Source organism: Oncorhynchus masou, chromosome 24, assembly GCF_036934945.1.
Source record: "Oncorhynchus masou masou isolate Uvic2021 chromosome 24, UVic_Omas_1.1, whole genome shotgun sequence".
Taxonomy (NCBI): domain Eukaryota; kingdom Metazoa; phylum Chordata; class Actinopteri; order Salmoniformes; family Salmonidae; genus Oncorhynchus; species Oncorhynchus masou.
This window is the reverse complement of record NC_088235.1, coordinates 78,464,893-78,487,818: the sequence shown is the minus strand read 5'-3', so window position 1 is coordinate 78,487,818 and position 22,926 is coordinate 78,464,893. Positions and strand designations below refer to the sequence as shown.

Sequence of the window (22,926 nt, the reverse complement as noted above, 5' to 3'; positions counted from 1 at the left end):
CACAGAGTTAGATAAGTCCCTCATGCCACAGAGTTAGATAAGTCCCTCGTGCCACAGAGTTAGATAAGTCCCTCATGCTACAGAGTTAGGTAAGTCCCTCATGCCACAGAGTTAGATAAGTCCCTCGTGCCACAGAGTTAGTTAAGTCCCTCATGCCACAGAGTTAGATAAGTCCCTCGTGCCACAGAGTTAGATAAGTCCCTCATGCCACACTAAAGTGTGGTGTCACTGCTCTCGAGTCGGATCAACTTTCCACTGTATGTTATTTGTCTCATCACAGAGGTGCAACCCATTGCTGGTGACACACTGTCACAGGTCTAACGTAATACCTCGAATCGGGAAGCTGACCTTCAGTCAATCAGTCAGTGGCAACATTCCATCTTCTTGCCTACTTTACCGCCTGTTCTACTCTGTCGTGCTGTTGTTCTCTTGGGTCTGCTCATCAGGGGCCGTATGGCATGGTTGGCTGATTACTGCCGTGTGGCTAACACTCAGACCTGTATCCAATCAGTGACACACGTCATCTGGGTGATCAGTGTTACCCATAATGCCATGGGGAAGAGCACAAAACAGGCAGGTGTGAGCCACCCTGATTAGGAGGATGGGTTGTGGCGAAGGCATCCCGCTCTCACACGCACACGCGTATATAAACAGAATATTATCAAATATTCACACACTTATTCATGCACAGTTCCAAATATTGTCTGTTAGACACACAGCCCAAGTCCAGACCAGAGTACACTGGTCCTTTGGGGCGGTGTCTCTACCTGCCTTCTACCAAGTACACATTTTCTCCTGCACCTTTCTTCTGGGGACAGAGAAGCAGCTCGCCCTGACACCCACCCAGGACACACACCATCACACACAGCTCCCCACAACTCTGCTGCCTGCCTGCCTACTGTGACTGGAGCTGGTCAATACATTGGCTAAGTTTGGAGTGTGTGTGGACATACCCAGCTCACCCCTGTCTAATCTGCTGAGACATGTTAGACTCTGATTGTAAAGATGTAGCCCCTTGGGCTCGGCGAGTGCTGGATGGATCCAGGCTTCAAAAGGAAAGTAAATCAGCCTGACACACACAGTCCTGCGTGCCTGCCAGGCATCCCCAGCCCAGCCCCAGGCAGTAAGATCTGGGTGGTGTTATTGAGTGCCATGCCTGGTCCTGTGACTATTGATCTGTTGCCACAGCTGCAAACTAGTGTCAGTAATGTCTGTCTTAGTCTCTGTTACTGCACACTAAACACAGGGAGTGAAAACGGTGCTTTTCTGGTTGGCTGAGTACGAGGTGTGAGATGTTACTGCAATCACTGTACTGGCAGTCTAAACAAGACCTGTTAACACAATTTAAAGATTTTTTTTTGCGCGATTAAAAGTGGGGTAATCTGATATGGCTAAGCGTTATGATGTTGTTTAATAATATCCTGGTTAGGTAATAGCCTACAGGGAATTACGTAGAATTGATGGTATTGTGGTGTGAACAGTATATGGTTCTTGTAGCCTGCCTTTTAATCACACTTCTGTACAGCAGCCCCTGTCCTTAGTGCTCTGTACTGCAGTAGGGCCTTAGTGCTCTCTACTGCAGCCCCTGGCCTTAGTGCTCTGTACTGCAGTAGGGCCTTAGTGCTCTCTACTGCAGCCCCTGGCCTTAGTGCTCTGTACTGCAGTAGGGCCTTAGTGCTCTCTACTGCAGCCCCTGGCCTTAGTGCTCTGTACTGCAGTAGGGTCTTAGTGCTCTGTACTGCAGCCTCTGGCCTTAGTACTCTGTACTGTAGTAGGGCCTTAGTGCTCTGTACTGCAGCCTCTGGCCTGAGTACTCTGTACTGCAGCCCCTGTCCTTAGTGCTCTGTACTGCAGTAGGGCCTTAGTGCTCTGTACTGCAGTAGGGCCTTAGTGCTCTCTACTGCAGCCCCTGACCTTAGTGCTCTGTGCTGCAGCCCCTGGTCTTAGTGCTCTGTACTGCAGCCCCTGGCCTTAGTGTTTTGTACTGCAGCCCCTGGCCTTCATGCTCTGTACTGCAGTAGGGCCTTAGTGCTCTGTACTGCAGCCCCTGTCCTTGTGCTCTGTACTGCAGCCCCTGGCCTTAGTACTCTGTACTGCAGCCCCTGGCCTTAGTACTCTGTACTGCAGCCCCTGGCCTTAGTACTCTGTACTGCAGCCCCTGGCCTTAGTGCTCTGTACTGCAGCCCCTGGCCTTAGTGCTCTGTACTGCAGCCCCTGGCCTTAGTGCTCTGTACTGCAGCCCCTGGCCTTAGTGCTCTGTACTGCAGCCCCTGTCCTTAGTGCTCTGTACTGCAGTAGGGCCTTAGTGCTCTGTACTGCAGCTCCTGTCCTTAGTGCTTTGTACTGCAGTAGGGCCTTAGTACTCTGTACTGCAGCCTCTGGCCTTAGTACTCTGTACTGCAGCCTCTGGCCTTAGTGCTATGTACTGCAGTAGGCCCTTAGTGCTCTGTACTGCAGCCCCTGTCCTTGGTGCTCTGTACTGCAATAGGGGCTTAGTGCTCTGTACTGCAGCCTCTGGCCTTAGTACTCTGTACTGCAGCCCCTGGCCTTAGTACTCTGTACTGCAGCCCCTGGCCTTAGTACTCTGTACTGCAGCCCCTGGCCTTAGTACTCTGTACTGCAGCCCCTGGCCTTAGTGCTCTGTACTGCAGCCCCTGGCCTTAGTGCTCTGTACTGCAGCCCCTGGCCTTAGTGCTCTGTACTGCAGCCCCTGGCCTTAGTGCTCTGTACTGCAGCCCCTGTCCTTAGTGCTCTGTACTGCAATAGGGCCTTAGTGCTCTGTACTGCAGCCTCTGGCCTGAGTACTCTGTACTGCAGCCTCTGGCCTTAGTACTCTGTACTGCAGTAGGGCCTTAGTGCTCTGTACTGCAGCCTCTGGCCTTAGTGCTCTGTACTGCAGTAGGGCCTTAGTGCTCTGTACTGCAGCTCCTGTCCTTAGTGCTCTGTACTGCAGTAGGGCCTTAGTACTCTGTACTGCAGCCTCTGGCCTTAGTGCTATGTACTGCAGTAGGCCCTTAGTGCTATGTACTGCAGTAGGCCCTTAGTGCTCTGTACTGCAGCCCCTGTCCTTAGTGCTCTGTACTGCAATAGGGGCTTAGTGCTCTGTACTGCAGCCTCTGGCCTGAGTACTCTGTACTGCAGCCTCTGGCCTTAGTACTCTGTACTGCAGTAGGGCCTTAGTGCTCTGTACTGCAGCCTCTGGCCTTAGTACTCTGTACTGCAGTAGGGCCTTAGTGCTCTGTACTGCAGCCTCTGGCCTTAGTACTCTGTACTGCAGCCTCTGGCCTTAGTGCTCTGTACTGCAGCCCCTGGCCTTAGTGCTCTGTACTGCAGCCTGTGGCCTTAGTGCTCTGTACTGCAGCCCCTGGCCTTAGTACTCTGTACTGCAGTAGGGCCTTAGTGCTCTGTACTATAGCCCCTGGCCCTAGTGCTCTGTACTGCAGCCCCTGGCCTTAGTGCTCTGTACTGCAGCCCCTGGCCTTAGTGCTCTGTACTGCGGCCCCTGGCCTTAGTGCTCTGTACTGCGGCCCCTGCCCTTAGTGCTCTGTACTGCAGCCCCTGTCCTTAGTGCTCTGTACTGCAATAGGGCCTTAGTGCTCTGTACTGCAGCCTCTGGCCTGAGTACTCTGTACTGCAGCCTCTGGCCTTAGTACTCTGTACTGCAGTAGAGCCTTAGTGCTCTGTACTGCAATAGGGCCTTAGTGCTCTGTACTGCAGCCTCTGGCCTTAGTACTCTGTACTGCAGTAGGGCCTTAGTGCTCTGTACTGCAGCCTCTGGCCTTAGTACTCTGTACTGCAGTAGAGCCTTAGTGCTCTGTACTGCAATAGGGCCTTAGTGCTCTGTACTGCAGCCTCTGGCCTTAGTACTCTGTACTGCAGTAGGGCCTTAGTGCTCTGTACTGCAGCCTCTGGCCTTAGTGCTCTGTACTGCAGCCTCTGGCCTGAGTACTCTGTACTGCAGCCTCTGGCCTGAGTACTCTGTACTGCAGTAGGGCCTTAGTGCTCTGTATTGCAGCCTCTGGCCTTAGTACTCTGTACTGCAGTAGAGCCTTAGTGCTCTGTACTGCAGCATCTGGCCTTAGTACTCTGTACTGCAGCCTCTGGCCTTAGTACTCTGTACTGCAGTAGGGCCTTAGTGCTCTGTACTGCAGCCTCTGGCCTTAGTACTCTGTACTGCAGTAGAGCCTTAGTGCTCTGTACTGCAATAGGGCCTTAGTGCTCTGTACTGCAGCCTCTGGCCTTAGTACTCTGTACTGCAGTAGAGCCTTAGTGCTCTGTACTGCAGCCTCTGGCCTTAGTACTCTGTACTGCAGTAGGGCCTTAGTGCTCTGTACTGCAGCCTCTGGCCTTAGTACTCTGTACTGCAGTAGGGCCTTAGTGCTCTGTACTGCAGCACCTAGCCTTAGTGCTCTGTACTGCAGTAGGGCCTTAGTGCTCTGTACTGCAGTAGGGCCTTAGTGCTCTGTACTGCAGCCCCTGTCCTTAGTGCTCTGTACTGCAGCCCCTGGCCTTAGTGCTCTGTACTGCAGCCCCTGGCCTTAGTGCTCTGTACTGCAGCCTGTGGCCTTAGTGCTCTGTACTGCAGCCCCTGGCCTTAGTACTCTGTACTGCAGTAGGGCCTTAGTGCTCTGTACTGCAGCCCCTGTCCTTAGTGCTCTGTACTGCAGCCCCTGGCCTTAGTGCTCTGTACTGCAGCCCCTGGCCTTAGTGCTCTGTACTGCAGCCTGTGGCCTTAGTGCTCTGTACTGCAGCCCCTGGCCTTAGTACTCTGTACTGCAGTAGGGCCTTAGTGCTCTGTACTATAGCCCCTGGCCCTAGTGCTCTGTACTGCAGCCCCTGGCCTTAGTGCTCTGTACTGCAGCCCCTGGCCTTAGTGCTCTGTACTGCGGCCCCTGGCCTTAGTGCTCTGTACTGCGGCCCCTGCCCTTAGTGCTCTGTACTGCAGCCCCTGACCTTAGTGTTTTGTAGTGCAGCCCCTGGCCTTCGTGCTCTGTACTGCAGTAGGGCCTTAGTGCTCTGTACTGCAGCCCCTGTCCTTGTGCTCTGTACTGCAGTAGGGCCTTAGTGCTCTGTACTGCAGTAGGGCCTTAGTGCTCTGTACTGCAGCCCCTGGCCTTAGTACTCTGTACTGCAACCCCTGGCCTTAGTGCTCTGTACTGCAGTAGGGCCTTAGTGCTCTGTACTGCAGCCCCTGGCCTTAGTACTCTGTACTGCAGCCCCTGGCCTTAGTGCTCTGTACTGCAGTAGGGCCTTCGTGCTCTGTACGATAGCCCCTGGCCCTAGTGCTCTGTACTGCAGTAGGGCCTTAGTGCTCTGTACTGCAGCCCCTGGCATTAGTGCTCTGTACTGCAGCCCCTGGCCTTAGTGCTCTGTGCTGCGGCCCCTGGTCTTAGTGCTCTGTACTGCAGCCCCTGGCCTTAGTGCTCTGTACTGCAGTAGGGCCTTCGTGCTCTGTACGATAGCCCCTGGCCCTAGTGCTCTGTACTGCAGTAGGGCCTTAGTGCTCTGTACTGCAGCCCCTGGCATTAGTGCTCTGTACTGCAGCCCCTGGCCTTAGTGCTCTGTACTGCAGCCCTGGCCTTAGTGCTCTGTACTGCAGCCTGTGGCCTTAGTGCTCTGTACTGGAGCCCCTGGCCTTAGTACTCTGTACTGCAGTAGGGCCTTAGTGCTCTGTACTGCAGCCTGTGGCCTTAGTGCTCTGTACTGGAGCCCCTGGCCTTAGTACTCTGTACTGCAGTAGGGCCTTAGTGCTCTGTACTGCAGCCCCTGGCCCTAGTGCTCTGTACTGCGGCCCCTGGGCTTAGTACTCTGTGCTGCAGCCCCTGGTCTTAGTGCTCTGTACTGCAGCCCCTGGCCTTAGTGTTTTGTAGTGCAGCCCCTGGCCTTCGTGCTCTGTACTGCAGTAGGGCCTTAGTGCTCTGTACTGCAGCCCCTGTCCTTGTGCTCTGTACTGCAGTAGGACTTGGTGCTCTGTACTGCAGCCCCTGGCCTTAGTGCTCTGTACTGCAATAGGGCCTTAGTGCTCTGTACTGCAGCCTCTGGCCTTAGTGCTCTGTACTGCAGCCTCTGGCCTGAGTACTCTGTACTGCAGCCTCTGGCCTGAGTACTCTGTACTGCAGTAGGGCCTTAGTGCTCTGTATTGCAGCCTCTGGCCTTAGTACTCTGTACTGCAGTAGAGCCTTAGTGCTCTGTACTGCAGCATCTGGCCTTAGTACTCTGTACTGCAGCCTCTGGCCTTAGTACTCTGTACTGCAGTAGGGCCTTAGTGCTCTGTACTGCAGCCTCTGGCCTTAGTACTCTGTACTGCAGTAGAGCCTTAGTGCTCTGTACTGCAATAGGGCCTTAGTGCTCTGTACTGCAGCCTCTGGCCTTAGTACTCTGTACTGCAGTAGAGCCTTAGTGCTCTGTACTGCAGCCTCTGGCCTTAGTACTCTGTACTGCAGTAGGGCCTTAGTGCTCTGTACTGCAGCCTCTGGCCTTAGTACTCTGTACTGCAGTAGGGCCTTAGTGCTCTGTACTGCAGCACCTAGCCTTAGTGCTCTGTACTGCAGTAGGGCCTTAGTGCTCTGTACTGCAGTAGGGCCTTAGTGCTCTGTACTGCAGCCCCTGTCCTTAGTGCTCTGTACTGCAGCCCCTGGCCTTAGTGCTCTGTACTGCAGCCCCTGGCCTTAGTGCTCTGTACTGCAGCCTGTGGCCTTAGTGCTCTGTACTGCAGCCCCTGGCCTTAGTACTCTGTACTGCAGTAGGGCCTTAGTGCTCTGTACTGCAGCCCCTGGCCTTAGTGCTCTGTACTGCAGCCCCTGGCCTTAGTGCTCTGTACTGCAGCCCCTGGCCTTAGTGCTCTGTACTGCAGCCTGTGGCCTTAGTGCTCTGTACTGCAGCCCCTGGCCTTAGTACTCTGTACTGCAGTAGGGCCTTAGTGCTCTGTACTATAGCCCCTGGCCCTAGTGCTCTGTACTGCAGCCCCTGGCCTTAGTGCTCTGTACTGCAGCCCCTGGCCTTAGTGCTCTGTACTGCGGCCCCTGGCCTTAGTGTCCTGTGTGGCTCAGTCGGTAGAGCATGGCGCTTGCAAGCGCCAAGCGTCGTGGGTTCGATTCCCGCTGGGGCCACCCATATGTAAAAGTAGTGGCCCCAGCCGACTTGTAAGTCGCTTTGGACAAAAGCGTCTGCTAAATGGGATATATTATATTATATATATTAGTGCTCTGTACTGCGGCCCCTGCCCTTAGTGCTCTGTACTGCAGCCCCTGACCTTAGTGTTTTGTAGTGCAGCCCCTGGCCTTCGTGCTCTGTACTGCAGTAGGGCCTTAGTGCTCTGTACTGCAGCCCCTGTCCTTGTGCTCTGTACTGCAGTAGGGCCTTAGTGCTCTGTACTGCAGTAGGGCCTTAGTGCTCTGTACTGCAGCCCCTGGCCTTAGTACTCTGTACTGCAACCCCTGGCCTTAGTGCTCTGTACTGCAGTAGGGCCTTAGTGCTCTGTACTGCAGCCCCTGGCCTTAGTACTCTGTACTGCAGCCCCTGGCCTTAGTGCTCTGTACTGCAGTAGGGCCTTCGTGCTCTGTACGATAGCCCCTGGCCCTAGTGCTCTGTACTGCAGTAGGGCCTTAGTGCTCTGTACTGCAGCCCCTGGCATTAGTGCTCTGTACTGCAGCCCCTGGCCTTAGTGCTCTGTGCTGCGGCCCCTGGTCTTAGTGCTCTGTACTGCAGCCCCTGGCCTTAGTGCTCTGTACTGCAGTAGGGCCTTCGTGCTCTGTACGATAGCCCCTGGCCCTAGTGCTCTGTACTGCAGTAGGGCCTTAGTGCTCTGTACTGCAGCCCCTGGCATTAGTGCTCTGTACTGCAGCCCCTGGCCTTAGTGCTCTGTACTGCAGCCCCTGGCCTTAGTGCTCTGTACTGCAGCCTGTGGCCTTAGTGCTCTGTACTGCAGCCCCTGGCCTTAGTACTCTGTACTGCAGTAGGGCCTTAGTGCTCTGTACTGCAGCCTGTGGCCTTAGTGCTCTGTACTGCAGCCCCTGGCCCTAGTGCTCTGTACTGCAGTAGGGCCTTAGTGCTCTGTACTGCAGCCCCTGGCCCTAGTGCTCTGTACTGCGGCCCCTGGGCTTAGTACTCTGTGCTGCAGCCCCTGGTCTTAGTGCTCTGTACTGCAGCCCCTGGCCTTAGTGTTTTGTAGTGCAGCCCCTGGCCTTCGTGCTCTGTACTGCAGTAGGGCCTTAGTGCTCTGTACTGCAGCCCCTGTCCTTGTGCTCTGTACTGCAGTAGGACTTGGTGCTCTGTACTGCAGCCCCTGGCCTTAGTGCTCTGTACTGCAGTAGGGCCTTAGTGCTCTGTACTGCAGTAGGGCCTTAGTGCTCTGTACTGCATCCCCTGGCCTTAGTACTCTGTACTGCAACCCCTGGCCTTAGTGCTCTGTACTGCAGTAGGGCCTTAGTGCTCTGTACTGCAGCCCCTGGCCTTAGTACTCTGTACTGCAGCCCCTGGCCTTAGTACTCTGTACTGCAGCCCCTGGCCTTAGTACTCTGTACTGCAGCCCCTGGACTTAGTACTCTGTACTGCAGCCCCTGGCCTTAGTGCTCTGTACTGCAGCCCCTGGCCTTAGTGCTCTGTACTGCAGCCCCTGGCCTTAGTGCTCTGTACTGCAGCCCCTGGCCTTAGTACTCTGTGCTGCAGCCCCTGGTCTTAGTGCTCTGTACTGCAGCCCCTGGCCTTAGTGTTTTGCAGTGCAGCCCCTGGCCTTAGTGCTCTGTACTGCAGCCCCTGGCCTTAGTACTCTGTACTGCAGCCCCTGGCCTTGGTGCTCTGTACTGCAGCCCCTGGCCTTAGTGCTCTGTACTGCAGCCCCTGGCCTTAGTGCTCTGTACTGCAGCCCCTGGCCTTAGTGCTCTGTACTGCAGCCCCTGGCCTTAGTGCTCTGTACTGCGGCCCCTGGCCTTAGTACTCTGTGCTGCAGCCCCTGGCCTTAGTGCTCTGTACTGCAGCCCCTGGCCTTAGTGTTTTGTAGTGCAGCCCCTGGCCCTAGTGCTCTGTACTGCAGTAGGGCCTTAGTGCTCTGTACTGCAGCCCCTGGCATTAGTGCTCTGTACTGCAGCCCCTGGCCTTAGTGCTCTGTGCTGCGGCCCCTGGTCTTAGTGCTCTGTACTGCAGCCCCTGGCCTTAGTGCTCTGTACTGCAGTAGGGCCTTCGTGCTCTGTACGATAGCCCCTGGCCCTAGTGCTCTGTACTGCAGTAGGGCCTTAGTGCTCTGTACTGCAGCCCCTGGCATTAGTGCTCTGTACTGCAGCCCCTGGCCTTAGTGCTCTGTACTGCGGCCCCTGGGCTTAGTACTCTGTGCTGCAGCCCCTGGTCTTAGTGCTCTGTACTGCAGCCTCTGTTCTTAGTACTCTGTACTGCAGTAGGGCCTTAGTGCTCTGTACTGCAGCACCTAGCCTTAGTGCTCTGTACTGCAGTAGGCCCTTAGTGCTCTGTACTGCAGTAGGGCCTTAGTGCTCTGTACTGCAGCCCCTGTCCTTAGTGCTCTGTACTGCAGCCCTGGCCTTAGTGCTCTGTACTGCAGCCCCTGGCCTTAGTGCTCTGTACTGCAGCCTGTGGCCTTAGTGCTCTGTACTGGAGCCCCTGGCCTTAGTACTCTGTACTGCAGTAGGGCCTTAGTGCTCTGTACTGCAGCCCCTGTCCTTAGTGCTCTGTACTGCAGCCCCTGGCCTTAGTGCTCTGTACTGCAGCCCCTGGCCTTAGTGCTCTGTACTGCAGCCTGTGGCCTTAGTGCTCTGTACTGGAGCCATTGGCCTTAGTACTCTGTACTGCAGTAGGGCCTTAGTGCTCTGTACTATAGCCCCTGGCCCTAGTGCTCTGTACTGCAGCCCCTGGCCTTAGTGCTCTGTACTGCGGCCCCTGGCCTTAGTGCTCTGTAGTGCGGCCCCTGGCCTTAGTGCTCTGTAGTGCGGCCCCTGCCCTTAGTGCTCTGTACTGCAGCCCCTGTCCTTAGTGCTCTGTACTGCAATAGGGCCTTAGTGCTCTGTACTGCAGCCTCTGGCCTTAGTACTCTGTACTGCAGTAGGGCCTTAGTGCTCTGTACTGCAGCCTCTGGCCTTAGTACTCTGTACTGCATTAGGGCCTTAGTGCTCTGTACTGCAGCCTCTGGCCTTAGTACTCTGTACTGCAGCCTCTGGCCTTAGTACTCTGTACTGCAGTAGAGCCTTAGTGCTCTGTACTGCAATAGGGCCTTAGTGCTCTGTACTGCAGCCTCTGGCCTGAGTACTCTGTACTGCAGCCTCTGGCCTTAGTACTCTGTACTGCAGTAGGGCCTTAGTGCTCTGTACTGCAGCCTCTGGCCTTAGTGCTCTGTACTGCAGCCTCTGGCCTTAGTGCTCTGTACTGCAGCCTCTGGCCTTAGTACTCTGTACTGCAGTAGGGCCTTAGTGCTCTGTACTGCAGTAGGGCCTTAGTGCTCTGTACTGCAGCATCTGGCCTTAGTAGTCTGTACTGCAGCCTCTGGACTTAGTGCTCTGTACTGCAGTAGGGCCTTAGTGCTCTGTACTGCAGCCTCTGGCCTTAGTACTCTGTACTGCAGTAGAGCCTTAGTGCTCTGTACTGCAATAGGGCCTTAGTGCTCTGTACTGCAGCCTCTGGCCTTAGTACTCTGTACTGCAGTAGGGCCTTAGTGCTCTGTACTGCAGCCTCTGGCCTTAGTACTCTGTACTGCAGCCCCTGGCCTTAGTGCTCTGTACTGCAGCCCCTGGCCTTAGTGCTCTGTACTGCAGCCCCTGGCCTTAGTGCTCTGTACTGCAGCCCCTGTCCTTAGTACTCTGTACTGCAGCCTCTGGCCTTAGTGCTCTATACTGCAGCCCCTGGCATTAGTGCTCTGTACTGCAGCCCCTGGCCTTAGTGCTCTGTACTGCAGCCCCTGGCCTTAGTGCTCTGTATTACGGCCCCTGGCCTTAGTGCTCTGTACTGCGGCCCCTGGCCTTAGTGCTCTGTACTGCGGCCCCTGGCCTTAGTGCTCTGTACTGCGGCCCCTGGCCTTAGTGCTCTGTACTGCAGTAGGGCCTTAGTGCTCTGTACTGCAGCCCCTGTCCTTGTGCTCTGTACTGCAGTAGGGCCTTAGTGTTCTGTACTGCAGCCCCTGGCCTTAGTGCTCTGTACTGCAGCCCCTGGCCTTAGTGCTCTGTACTGCAGTAGGGCCTTAGTGCTCTGTACGATAGCCCCTGGCCCTAGTGCTCTGTACTGCAGTAGGGCCTTAGTGCTCTGTACTGCAGCCCCTGGCCTTAGTGCTCTGTACTGCAGTAGGGCCTTAGTGCTCTGTACCGCAGTAGGGCCTTAGTGCTCTGTACTGCAGTAGGGCCTTAGTGCTCTGTACTACAGCCCCTGTCCTTGTGCTCTGTACTGCAGTAGGGCCTTAGTGTTCTGTACTGCAGCCCCTGGCCTTCGTGCTCTGTACTGCAGCCCCTGTCCTTGTGCTCTGTACTGCAGTAGGGCCTTAGTGTTCTGTACTGCAGCCCCTGGCCTTAGTGCTCTGTACTGCAGCCCCTGGCCTTAGTCCTCTGTACTGCAGTAGGGCCTTCGTGCTCTGTACGATAGCCCCTGGCCCTAGTGCTCTGTACTGCAGTAGGGCCTTAGTGCTCTGTACTGCAGCCCCTGGCCTTAGTGCTCTGTACTGCAGCCCCTGGCCTTAGTGCTCTGTACTGCGGCCCCTGGCCTTAGTGCTCTGTGCTGCGGCCTCTGGTCTTAGTGCTCTGTACTGCAGCCCCTGGCCTTAGTGTTTTGTAGTGCAGCCCCTGGCCTTCGTGCTCTGTACTGCAGTAGGGCCTTAGTGCTCTGTACTGCAGCCCCTGTCCTTGTGCTCTGTACTGCAGTAGGCCTTGGTGCTCTGTACTGCAGCCCCTGGCCTTAGTGCTCTGTACTGCAGTAGGGCCTTAGTGCTCTGTACTGCAGTAGGGCCTTAGTGCTCTGTACTGCAGCCCCTGGCCTTAGTACTCTGTACTGCAACCCCTGGCCTTAGTGCTCTGTACTGCAACCCCTGGCCTTAGTGCTCTGTACTGCAGTAGGGCCTTAGTGCTCTGTACTGCAGCCCCTGGCCTTAGTGCTCTGTACTGCAGTAGGGCCTTCGTGCTCTGTACGATAGCCCCTGGCCCTAGTGCTCTGTACTGCAGTAGGGCCTTAGTGCTCTGTACTGCAGCCCCTGGCATTAGTGCTCTGTACTGCAGCCCCTGGCCTTAGTGCTCTGTACTGCAGCCCCTGGCCTTAGTGCTCTGTACTGCAGTAGGGCCTTCGTGCTCTGTACGATACCCCCTGGCCCTAGTGCTCTGTACTGCAGTAGGGCCTTAGTGCTCTGTACTGCAGCCCCTGGCCTTAGTGCTCTGTACTGCAGCCCCTGGCCTTAGTGCTCTGTACTGCGGCCCCTGGCCTTAGTGCTCTGTGCTGCGGCCCCTGGTCTTAGTGCTCTGTGCTGCAGCCCTGGTCTTAGTGCTCTGTACTGCAGCCCCTGACCTTAGTGTTTTGTAGTGCAGCCCCTGTCCTTCGTGCTCTGTACTGCAGTAGGTCCTTAGTGCTCTGTACTGCAGCCCCTGTCCTTGTGCTCTGTACTGCAGTAGGGCCTTAGTGCTCTGTACTGCAGTAGGGCCTTAGTGCTCTGTACTGCAGCCCCTGGCCTTAGTACTCTGTACTGCAACCCCTGGCCTTAGTGCTCTGTACTGCAGTAGGGCCTTAGTGCTCTGTACTGCAGCCCCTGGCCTTAGTACTCTGTACTGCAGCCCCTGGCCTTAGTGCTCTGTACTGCAGTAGGGCCTTCGTGCTCTGTACGATAGCCCCTGGCCCTAGTGCTCTGTACTGCAGTAGGGCCTTAGTGCTCTGTACTGCAGCCCCTGGCATTAGTGCTCTGTACTGCAGCCCCTGGCCTTAGTGCTCTGTGCTGCGGCCCCTGGTCTTAGTGCTCTGTACTGCAGCCCCTGGCCTTAGTGCTCTGTACTGCAGTAGGGCCTTCGTGCTCTGTACGATAGCCCCTGGCCCTAGTGCTCTGTACTGCAGTAGGGCCTTAGTGCTCTGTACTGCAGCCCCTGGCATTAGTGCTCTGTACTGCAGCCCCTGGCCTTAGTGCTCTGTACTGCAGCCCCTGGCCTTAGTGCTCTGTACTGCGGCCCCTGGGCTTAGTACTCTGTGCTGCAGCCCCTGGTCTTAGTGCTCTGTACTGCAGCCCCTGGCCTTAGTGTTTTGTAGTGCAGCCCCTGGCCTTCGTGCTCTGTACTGCAGTAGGGCCTTAGTGCTCTGTACTGCAGCCCCTGTCCTTGTGCTCTGTACTGCAGTAGGACTTGGTGCTCTGTACTGCAGCCCCTGGCCTTAGTGCTCTGTACTGCAGTAGGGCCTTAGTGCTCTGTACTGCAGTAGGGCCTTTGTGCTCTGTACTGCAGCCCCTGGCCTTAGTACTCTGTACTGCAACCCCTGGCCTTAGTGCTCTGTACTGCAGTAGGGCCTTAGTGCTCTGTACTGCAGCCCCTGGCCTTAGTACTCTGTACTGCAGCCCCTGGCCTTAGTACTCTGTACTGCAGCCCCTGGCCTTAGTACTCTGTACTGCAGCCCTGGCCTTAGTACTCTGTACTGCAGCCCCTGGCCTTAGTGCTCTGTACTGCAGCCCCTGGCCTTAGTGCTCTGTACTGCAGCCCCTGGCCTTAGTGCTCTGTACTGCAGCCCCTGGCCTTAGTACTCTGTGCTGCAGCCCCTGGTCTTAGTGCTCTGTACTGCAGCCCCTGGCCTTAGTGTTTTGCAGTGCAGCCCCTGGCCTTAGTGCTCTGTACTGCAGCCCCTGGCCTTAGTACTCTGTACTGCAGCCCCTGGCCTTGGTGCTCTGTACTGCAGCCCCTGGCCTTAGTGCTCTGTACTGCAGCCTGGCCTTGGTGCTCTGTACTGCAGCCCCTGGCCTTAGTGCTATGTACTGCAGCCCCTGGCCTTAGTGCTCTGTGCTGCGGCCTCTGGCCTTAGTACTCTGTGCTGCAGCCCCTGGTCTTAGTGCTCTGTACTGCAGCCCCTGGCCTTAGTGTTTTGTAGTGCAGCCCCTGGCCCTAGTGCTCTGTACTGCAGTAGGGCCTTAGTGCTCTGTACTGCAGCCCCTGGCATTAGTGCTCTGTACTGCAGCCCCTGGCCTTAGTGCTCTGTGCTGCGGCCCCTGGTCTTAGTGCTCTGTACTGCAGTAGGGCCTTAGTGCTCTGTACTGCAGCCCCTGGCATTAGTGCTCTGTACTGCAGCCCCTGGCCTTAGTGCTCTGTACTGCAGCCCCTGACCTTAGTGTTTTGTAGTGCAGCCCCTGGCCTTCGTGCTCTGTACTGCAGTAGGGCCTTAGTGCTCTGTACTGCAGCCCCTGTCCTTGTGCTCTGTACTGCAGTAGGGCCTTAGTGCTCTGTACTGCAGTAGGGCCTTAGTGCTCTGTACTGCAGCCCCTGGCCTTAGTACTCTGTACTGCAACCCCTGGCCTTAGTGCTCTGTACTGCAGTAGGGCCTTAGTGCTCTGTACTGCAGCCCCTGGCCTTAGTACTCTGTACTGCAGCCCCTGGCCTTAGTGCTCTGTACTGCAGTAGGGCCTTCGTGCTCTGTACGATAGCCCCTGGCCCTAGTGCTCTGTACTGCAGTAGGGCCTTCGTGCTCTGTACGATAGCCCTGGCCCTAGTGCTCTGTACTGCAGTAGGGCCTTAGTGCTCTGTACTGCAGCCCCTGGCATTAGTGCTCTGTACTGCAGCCCCTGGCCTTAGTGCTCTGTACTGCAGCCCCTGGCCTTAGTGCTCTGTACTGCGGCCCTGGGCTTAGTACTCTGTGCTGCAGCCCCTGGCCTTAGTGCTCTGTACTGCGGCCCCTGGGCTTAGTACTCTGTGCTGCAGCCCCTGGTCTTAGTGCTCTGTACTGCAGCCCCTGGCCTTAGTGTTTTGTAGTGCAGCCCCTGGCCTTCGTGCTCTGTACTGCAGTAGGGCCTTAGTGCTCTGTACTGCAGCCCCTGTCCTTGTGCTCTGTACTGCAGTAGGACTTGGTGCTCTGTACTGCAGCCCCTGGCCTTAGTGCTTTGTACTGCAGTAGGGCCTTAGTGCTCTGTACTGCAGTAGGGCCTTAGTGCTCTATACTGCAGCCCCTGGCCTTAGTACTCTGTACTGCAACCCCTGGCCTTAGTGCTCTGTACTGCAGTAGGGCCTTAGTGTTCTGTACTGCAGCCCCTGGCCTTAGTGCTCTGTACTGCGGCCCCTGGCCTTAGTGCTCTGTACTGCAGCCCCTGGCCTTAGTACTCTGTACTGCAGCCCCTGGCCTTAGTGCTCTGTACTGCAGCCCCTGGCCTTAGTGCTCTGTACTGCAGCCCCTGGCCTTAGTGCTCTGTACTGCAGCCCCTGGCCTTAGTGCTCTGTACTGCAGCCCCTGGCCTTAGTACTCTGTGCTGCAGCCCCTGGTCTTAGTGCTCTGTACTGCAGCCCCTGGCCTTAGTGTTTTGCAGTGCAGCCCCTGGCCTTAGTGCTCTGTACTGCAGCCCCTGGCCTTAGTACTCTGTACTGCAGCCCCTGGCCTTGGTGCTCTGTACTGCAGCCCCTGGCCTTAGTGCTCTGTACTGCAGCCCCTGGCCTTAGTGCTCTGTACTGCAGCCCCTGGCCTTAGTGCTCTGTACTGCAGCCCCTGGCCTTAGTGCTCTGTACTGCGGCCCTGGCCTTAGTACTCTGTGCTGCAGCCCCTGGTCTTAGTGCTCTGTACTGCAGCCCCTGGCCTTAGTGTTTTGTAGTGCAGCCCCTGGCCCTAGTGCTCTGTACTGCAGTAGGGCCTTAGTGCTCTGTACTGCAGCCCCTGGCATTAGTGCTCTGTACTGCAGCCCCTGGCCTTAGTGCTCTGTGCTGCGGCCCCTGGTCTTAGTGCTCTGTACTGCAGTAGGGCCTTAGTGCTCTGTACTGCAGCCCCTGGCATTAGTGCTCTGTACTGCAGCCCCTGGCCTTAGTGCTCTGTACTGCAGCCCCTGACCTTAGTGTTTTGTAGTGCAGCCCCTGGCCTTCGTGCTCTGTACTGCAGTAGGGCCTTAGTGCTCTGTACTGCAGCCCCTGTCCTTGTGCTCTGTACTGCAGTAGGGCCTTAGTGCTCTGTACTGCAGTAGGGCCTTAGTGCTCTGTACTGCAGCCCCTGGCCTTAGTACTCTGTACTGCAACCCCTGGCCTTAGTGCTCTGTACTGCAGTAGGGCCTTAGTGCTCTGTACTGCAGCCCCTGGCCTTAGTACTCTGTACTGCAGCCCCTGGCCTTAGTGCTCTGTACTGCAGTAGGGCCTTCGTGCTCTGTACGATAGCCCCTGGCCCTAGTGCTCTGTACTGCAGTAGGGCCTTCGTGCTCTGTACGATAGCCCCTGGCCCTAGTGCTCTGTACTGCAGTAGGGCCTTAGTGCTCTGTACTGCAGCCCCTGGCATTAGTGCTCTGTACTGCAGCCCCTGGCCTTAGTGCTCTGTACTGCAGCCCCTGGCCTTAGTGCTCTGTACTGCGGCCCCTGGGCTTAGTACTCTGTGCTGCAGCCCCTGGCCTTAGTGCTCTGTACTGCGGCCCCTGGGCTTAGTACTCTGTGCTGCAGCCCCTGGTCTTAGTGCTCTGTACTGCAGCCCCTGGCCTTAGTGTTTTGTAGTGCAGCCCCTGGCCTTCGTGCTCTGTACTGCAGTAGGGCCTTAGTGCTCTGTACTGCAGCCCCTGTCCTTGTGCTCTGTACTGCAGTAGGACTTGGTGCTCTGTACTGCAGCCCCTGGCCTTAGTGCTCTGTACTGCAGTCGGGCCTTAGTGCTCTGTACTGCAGTAGGGCCTTAGTGCTCTGTACTGCAGCCCCTGGCCTTAGTACTCTGTACTGCAACCCCTGGCCTTAGTGCTCTGTACTGCAGTAGGGCCTTAGTGCTCTGTACTGCAGCCCCTGGCCTTAGTACTCTGTACTGCAGCCCCTGGCCTTAGTACTCTGTACTGCAGCCCCTGGCCTTAGTACTCTGTACTGCAGCCCCTGGCCTTAGTGCTCTGTACTGCAGCCCCTGGCCTTCGTGCTCTGTACTGCAGTAGGGCCTTAGTGCTCTGTACTGCAGCCCCTGGCCTTAGTGCTCTGTACTGCAGCCCCTGGTCTTAGTGCTCTGTACTGCAGCCCCTGGCCTTAGTGTTTTGCAGTGCAGCCCCTGGCCTTAGTGCTCTGTACTGCAGCCCCTGGCCTTAGTACTCTGTACTGCAGCCCCTGGCCTTGGTGCTCTGTACTGCAGCCCCTGGCCTTAGTGCTCTGTACTGCAGCCCCTGGCCTTAGTGCTCTGTACTGCGGCCCCTGGCCTTAGTGCTCTGTACTGCAGCCCCTGGCCTTAGTGCTCTGTACTGCGGCCCCTGGCCTTAGTACTCTGTGCTGCAGCCCCTGGCCTTAGTGCTCTGTACTGCAGCCCCTGGCCTTAGTGTTTTGTAGTGCAGCCCCTGGCCCTAGTGCTCTGTACTGCAGTAGGGCCTTAGTGTTCTGTACTGCAGCCCCTGGCCTTAGTGCTCTGTACTGCAGCCCCTGGCCTTAGTCCTCTGTACTGCGGCCCCTGGCCTTAGTACTCTGTGCTGCAGCCCCTGGCCTTCGTGCTCTGTACTGCGGCCCCTGGCCTTAGTACTCTGTGCTGCAGCCCCTGGCCTTCGTGCTCTGTACTGCAGTAGGGCCTTAGTGCTCTGTACTGCAGCCCCTGTCCTTGTGCTCTGTACTGCAGTATGGCCTTGGTGCTCTGTACTGCAGCCCCTGGCCTTAGTGCTCTGTACTGCAGTAGGGCCTTAGTGCTCTGTACTGCAGCCCCTGGCCTTAGTGCTCTGTACTGCAGCCCCTGGCCTTAGTGCTCTGTACTGCATTAGGGCCTTAGTACTCTGTACTGCAGCCCCTGGCCTTAGTGTTCTGTACTGCAGCCCCTGGCCTTAGTGCTCTGTACTGCAGCCCCTGGCCTTTGTGCTCTGTACTGCAGTAGGGCCTTAGTGTTCTGTACTGCAGCCCCTGGCCTTAGTGCTCTGTACTGCGGCCCCTGGCCTTAGTGCTCTGTACTGCGGCCCCTGGCCTTAGTGCTCTGTACTGCGGCCCCTGGCCTTAGTGCTCTGTACTACGGCCCCTGGCCTTAGTGCTCTGTACTGCGGCCCCTGGCCTTAGTGCTCTGTACTGCGGCCCCTGGCCTTAGTGCTCTGTACTGCAGCCCCTGGCCTTAGTGCTCTGTACTGCAGCCCCTGGCCTTAGTGCTCTGTACTGCAGCCCCTGGCCTTAGTGCTCTGTACTGCAGCCCCTGGCCTTAGTGCTCTGTACTGCAGCCCCTGGCCTTAGTGCTCTGTACTGCAGCCCCTGGCCTTAGTGCTCTGTACTGCAGTAGGGCCTTTACAGACTGGCGTTAAGCTGAATTCCTACTTTTAGAAGGCCAGACCTCCCACTGGGCCCATACTGCAGTCACAGACCCTGTGTGGATAGCTGGACAATACATCCTTCCCTCCCTTCCTCTAATCCTTGGAGTTGGCTCTGATCTGGTAGTTCTGCATTAGTGTTGGCTGTGTAAGGAACACCTCATCTCCACCATGTTCCAGATGAGAGGTCGTCGATTACTTCAAGTAAGGGAAAGAAGCACTTCCACTTAGTGTACAGCTGGGTTGGTGACTGTTTAGGGGTTAGAAACTCACTGAGGGCTTTAGGTTTCAACCGCAGGGCTGCCATCTAGGGGAACGACAGAGGAACTGCACTGTCACCCCAGTCACCCCTCCTCATCCCTCATCTCTCATTCGCCCTCCCTCTAATCCGGCCAATGAGCAGTAAGCATGGGTGCATTCCTGACACCTGTCACACACTGTGGCCCCAGAGGGCCCAATCCCTTCTGAAAGGTCGGGGTAGGACAAAGTTACCCAGGACACTGATCTAAAGTCAGTTTGGTGTTTTCCTCCCAGATAGTGAAGATAAGGTTTGGTGGAGGGGAAGCTGATCCTAGATCTGTGCCAATGGGCAACAGCCAGAGCTGAAAGGTCAGTGAGTCAGTGGGATGTCTCACTGGGCTAAGAGCCCTGTAGGGTCTGTCTGGTGTCTCAACCACTTTGCTTGTCTGTCTGTCTGTCTGTCCCTCCACCTCACATCAACACAACGCTCTAGGAGATAACAACAGCCCACACAGACTAGCACACACACGACTCATCTCTTTGGTTTCCTTTGAACTTTAGATATGTGTGTGTTGTGTGCCGTCAACAGTTTTGAAGAGTGGAGGGAGAATGTTCTTTAAAACAGGGCTCTTCAACTGTCTCTTGTTCAGGGACAAGGGCAAAAACAGAAAGGGGAAAGATTGGGGGACGACTGATGACTGTGAATGGTGATATACATGTTAGGACCACGTTGTTATAATGTACCACTTCTCCATTGCTGGCTTTCCATTTCTCGCTCTCTTTCTCCATTGGGCAGTGCTGTGTGTCAACCCTCCCACCGTGAAGAACGCCTTTCTGATTGGTCGTAAGCGGTCCCACTATGACATCCACTCAGTGGTGCGTTACCAGTGTGCCGACGGGTTTCTCCAACGCCACGTCCCCACGGCCAAGTGTCGTGCCAACGGCAAATGGGAGCGGCCGAAAATCATCTGCACTATGAGTGAGTGACCAAGACTGTTGAAGGGCTATAAGTTTTATCTCTATGGGATAAATGGTCAAATACAGTGGAGGAATGGAAACTTAAAATGAGACTTAACTCAGTAGTAATACAAGATTCTCCATAGAAGTTGTAGCATGTACTGGAATTTGACAAACTTTTCGTTCAGATAGAGGTTGTGTGATGACGGTAATGTAATTTGAATGTAGATAAAACTAAGTTATAGCCCTTGTTCTGTTGAGATAGTGTATCGCTCCAAAGTGTGATTGACAGCCAGGGGTTTGGAGGAATGCCAGAAACGCAGAGAAGAAACATTTCATTTTACTATCCTCCCATGAGGAGTAAAACTCGCTCTGCCGAACGACGGAAACATCCATCTTTCTTTATGACAGCAGAATCATTCATATTGTAGGATTGTATCAATGTTTGCCCTTTTTAAGAAGTTATGAGCAAACAAGTATTTCCCATTTCCCCTTTCGGCTCGTACTGACAAATAATGAATTGCTGCTGTTTGAACTGGAGAGAAAATATGGAGCCTTTTTTCGTATTTGGTGCATTTTGAGTGTAATGTTGTTTTCCTGCTAGAGTCGTTTGTTAGTCATTATTATCATGGCAAGGTAGACCTTCTGTTGGCAAACCTAACCCAGGACCAATGGATCCAATTTGGCAGCACAACACAGGAAGGAAGCGGCTCACTCAGGACGTGAGTGGGAGGACAGTCCTATGCTAATACATGTAGAGAGCTCGTAATATGAAGTTGAGTGGAGAAGACACGTTAGGCAGAGGGGCTGATGTTGAGAGCTGTATGTCTGTGGTGTTGACCTCTCACCCCGCTCCTCTCACATCTCATATCCCTCTCTCACTCTGTCACTCCACTTTACCTGTCACACCCCCCTCTACTCCCTCCCATCCGGTCTCTTTCTCCTGACTCATCCCCCCCCACACCCTTTCACTCCCTTCTGTCTCTCTCCAGCCCGGGGAGCACAGCGCTACAGGCGGCACCATGACCATCACAACGGCCGACGGGAGCGCAGAAAGCACAAGAAGCACGGCCATGGACACGGCGAGGGGGGGCACCACGGAGGGGATCAGGGCCACAGGCATGGGCACGGGCAGGGGAACGCTCATGCCCACATCTGAACCAAAAACGTCCACTGCCCGAACCTCGCCTAGCTGCCCAGTCTCCCTCCTCTACCCCTCTCTACCCCCTCTCCTGCCCTGTTCCTGACCCCACAACCTGGCTCCCAGAGCCAGCCTGTATCATACTCAACTCTGAGGCCTGACAGCCGACTGCTAGGCCTCCCTGAGACAATAACAATCTCTTTGTACTCTTCTTTACTTTCACTGCTTTTCTGTCTCCCTCCCTCACCCCCCCCTCCTCCCTCCCTCCCTCCCTCACCCCCCCTCCCTCCCTCCCTCCCTCCCTCACCCCCTCCCTCCCTCCCTCACCTCCCTCCCTCACCCCCCCCCTCCTCCCTCCCTCCCTCCCTCCCTCCCCCCCCCTCCTCCCTCCCTCTCCCTCCCTCCCTCCCTCCCCCCCCCCTCCTCCCTCCCTCCCCTCCCTCCCTCACCCTCCCCCCTCCCTCCCTCACCCCCTCCCTCCCTCCCTCACTCCCCCTCCCCCCTCACTCCTCCCTCCCTCACCCCCCCTCCCTCACTCCTCCCTCCCTCACCCCCCCTCCCACCCTCCCTCCCTCCCTCCCTCCCTACTTTTATCAAGTCAACGAGGACCCAGGATATGGGGCTTTGCTCACCTGTTAAAATCTTAAGAGGTTTCTTTTGTTTCCTTCTATTTTTACATTAACGATCGTGGAGGATGTTTAGTACAAACTGTAAATAGTGACAACATCAGAAAATCCTGTATCGAACCAGAAGAGTCGAGGAACACGTTAACATGCAATCCATGTTTTTCAATTGTTCGTTCGAACCTTGTTTTTAACAGATGTGTTGTCTGACTGTATTTCTTGACTTTGCTGTTTTTGGTTAGCTCTTTGGAAGACCTTTTGCTTAATGACCTACAACAGTTATTCTAAACAGATTGAGCGACCTGCTTTCTTTGACACCGGCAGTTCTACTGGTTTCGATCGACTCGCATTGTATCTCATCATTGTTACGACGGTCACTTTTAACTGGGTATAGAGGAAAACCGAGAAAGCGCAGTTAGCCTCTATCCAAATCGACCTCACGCCTCTGAGGTCGATCCAGAAGCTCAAACTTCTCCCCGTAGTGGCAGTCCATGTTTCCTCTAACGATTATCATCCTACTGTATGTGTTTCCTTTCTAAGTCATTCTGTGTTCCTGCTTCACTACTAGAGGAGATAGCTAGTAAGGACTCGAGAAACCCATCCCAGAATAGGCCAGATTATGACTAGCCTCTCTAAGTCTGGTTTCCCAGCTAGCTATTAGGCAATGATCCTTCATCAGAATTCTCTCATAACAATCACCACGCTCTCATATTCTGTCTGTGTCCCGGTGTCAGTGGTCTGTTCGTCTTCCATTTTGGAGTTCTACTACTCTGGCCCGCTGAGGAGAAATTGTTCTGTCAGACTGTCAGAGAGAGAAAAGGAGAGGGGGAGGAAGAGAGAGAGAAGAGCAGGGAATTCGGACTCTTAATTGCAGTCGCCCCGTTCTCCAGCACATCAAACGGAGAGATGACAGGGCTCTCTCTGCAGCCGGCGGGTACAGAGCTGGGCCCATAATTATCTTTTTAAAGTAGTGCAGATGGGGGCATAATGCCGGGATGAACACACACTCTGCCCCACCCGAGGAGGAGTAAGCTGAGCTAATGTCCTAGTGTATGGATCTGGCTTTAAATACAGAGAACCAGAGTTGTGGTGGCTGGGTTCAGAGGCCAGTCTCAGTGAGGTTTGTGTGTGGGCAACTGTGACAGCGACCACAGAAAATTCTAGAAACATTTGAGACGGTTCGAAGAGATAAAACAACCTTGTATTTCTGGACCAGTGGTTCAGAATGGCACCAGGAAACGCATGGTTTGAAACAGAGCTGTCCTGTCTGCTGCAGCCCGGAGCCGGCTGGGATAAGACCCGTGCCACCTCTTCTCTCTGCAGCGGGTAGAAAAAGGAGACATGTTTTACTGCACGATCCGACTGATTCTCGAAAGCTCCTTTATGGCCTTTACGCAATTCCTCTGAGCTTACGCCCCCCCACCCCCCTCTTCCTTTCTCTCTCGCTCTGTCTCTCCCTCCTCTCTTCCTCTCGCCCTTGTCTTTCATCCTCATCCCTTTATCCACCTTGTCAATGACACAGACAGGGCCTGAAAGAGAGAAGAGAGAAGAGAGAGCAAGCTCCATATCAGTACAATTCATCTCCCTTTAAAGCATGCTTAATTAATGAA

The 22,926-nt window shown here is 55.3% G+C and overlaps 1 protein-coding gene across 1 annotated transcript in view; it reads left to right on the top strand.

Moving 5' to 3' along the window:
- ncanb (neurocan b) overlaps nt 1-20,792 on the top strand; it is a 163,520-nt gene extending 142,728 nt beyond the window's left edge. Inside the window, exons 14-15 of the mRNA XM_064932957.1 lie at nt 19,392-19,574; nt 20,545-20,792. Coding sequence (XP_064789029.1) covers nt 19,392-19,574; nt 20,545-20,711 — 350 coding nt within the window. The 3' untranslated portion in view covers nt 20,712-20,792. The remainder of the gene's footprint in view (nt 1-19,391; nt 19,575-20,544) is intronic.
- The last annotated feature ends 2,134 nt before the right edge of the window (nt 20,793-22,926 follow it).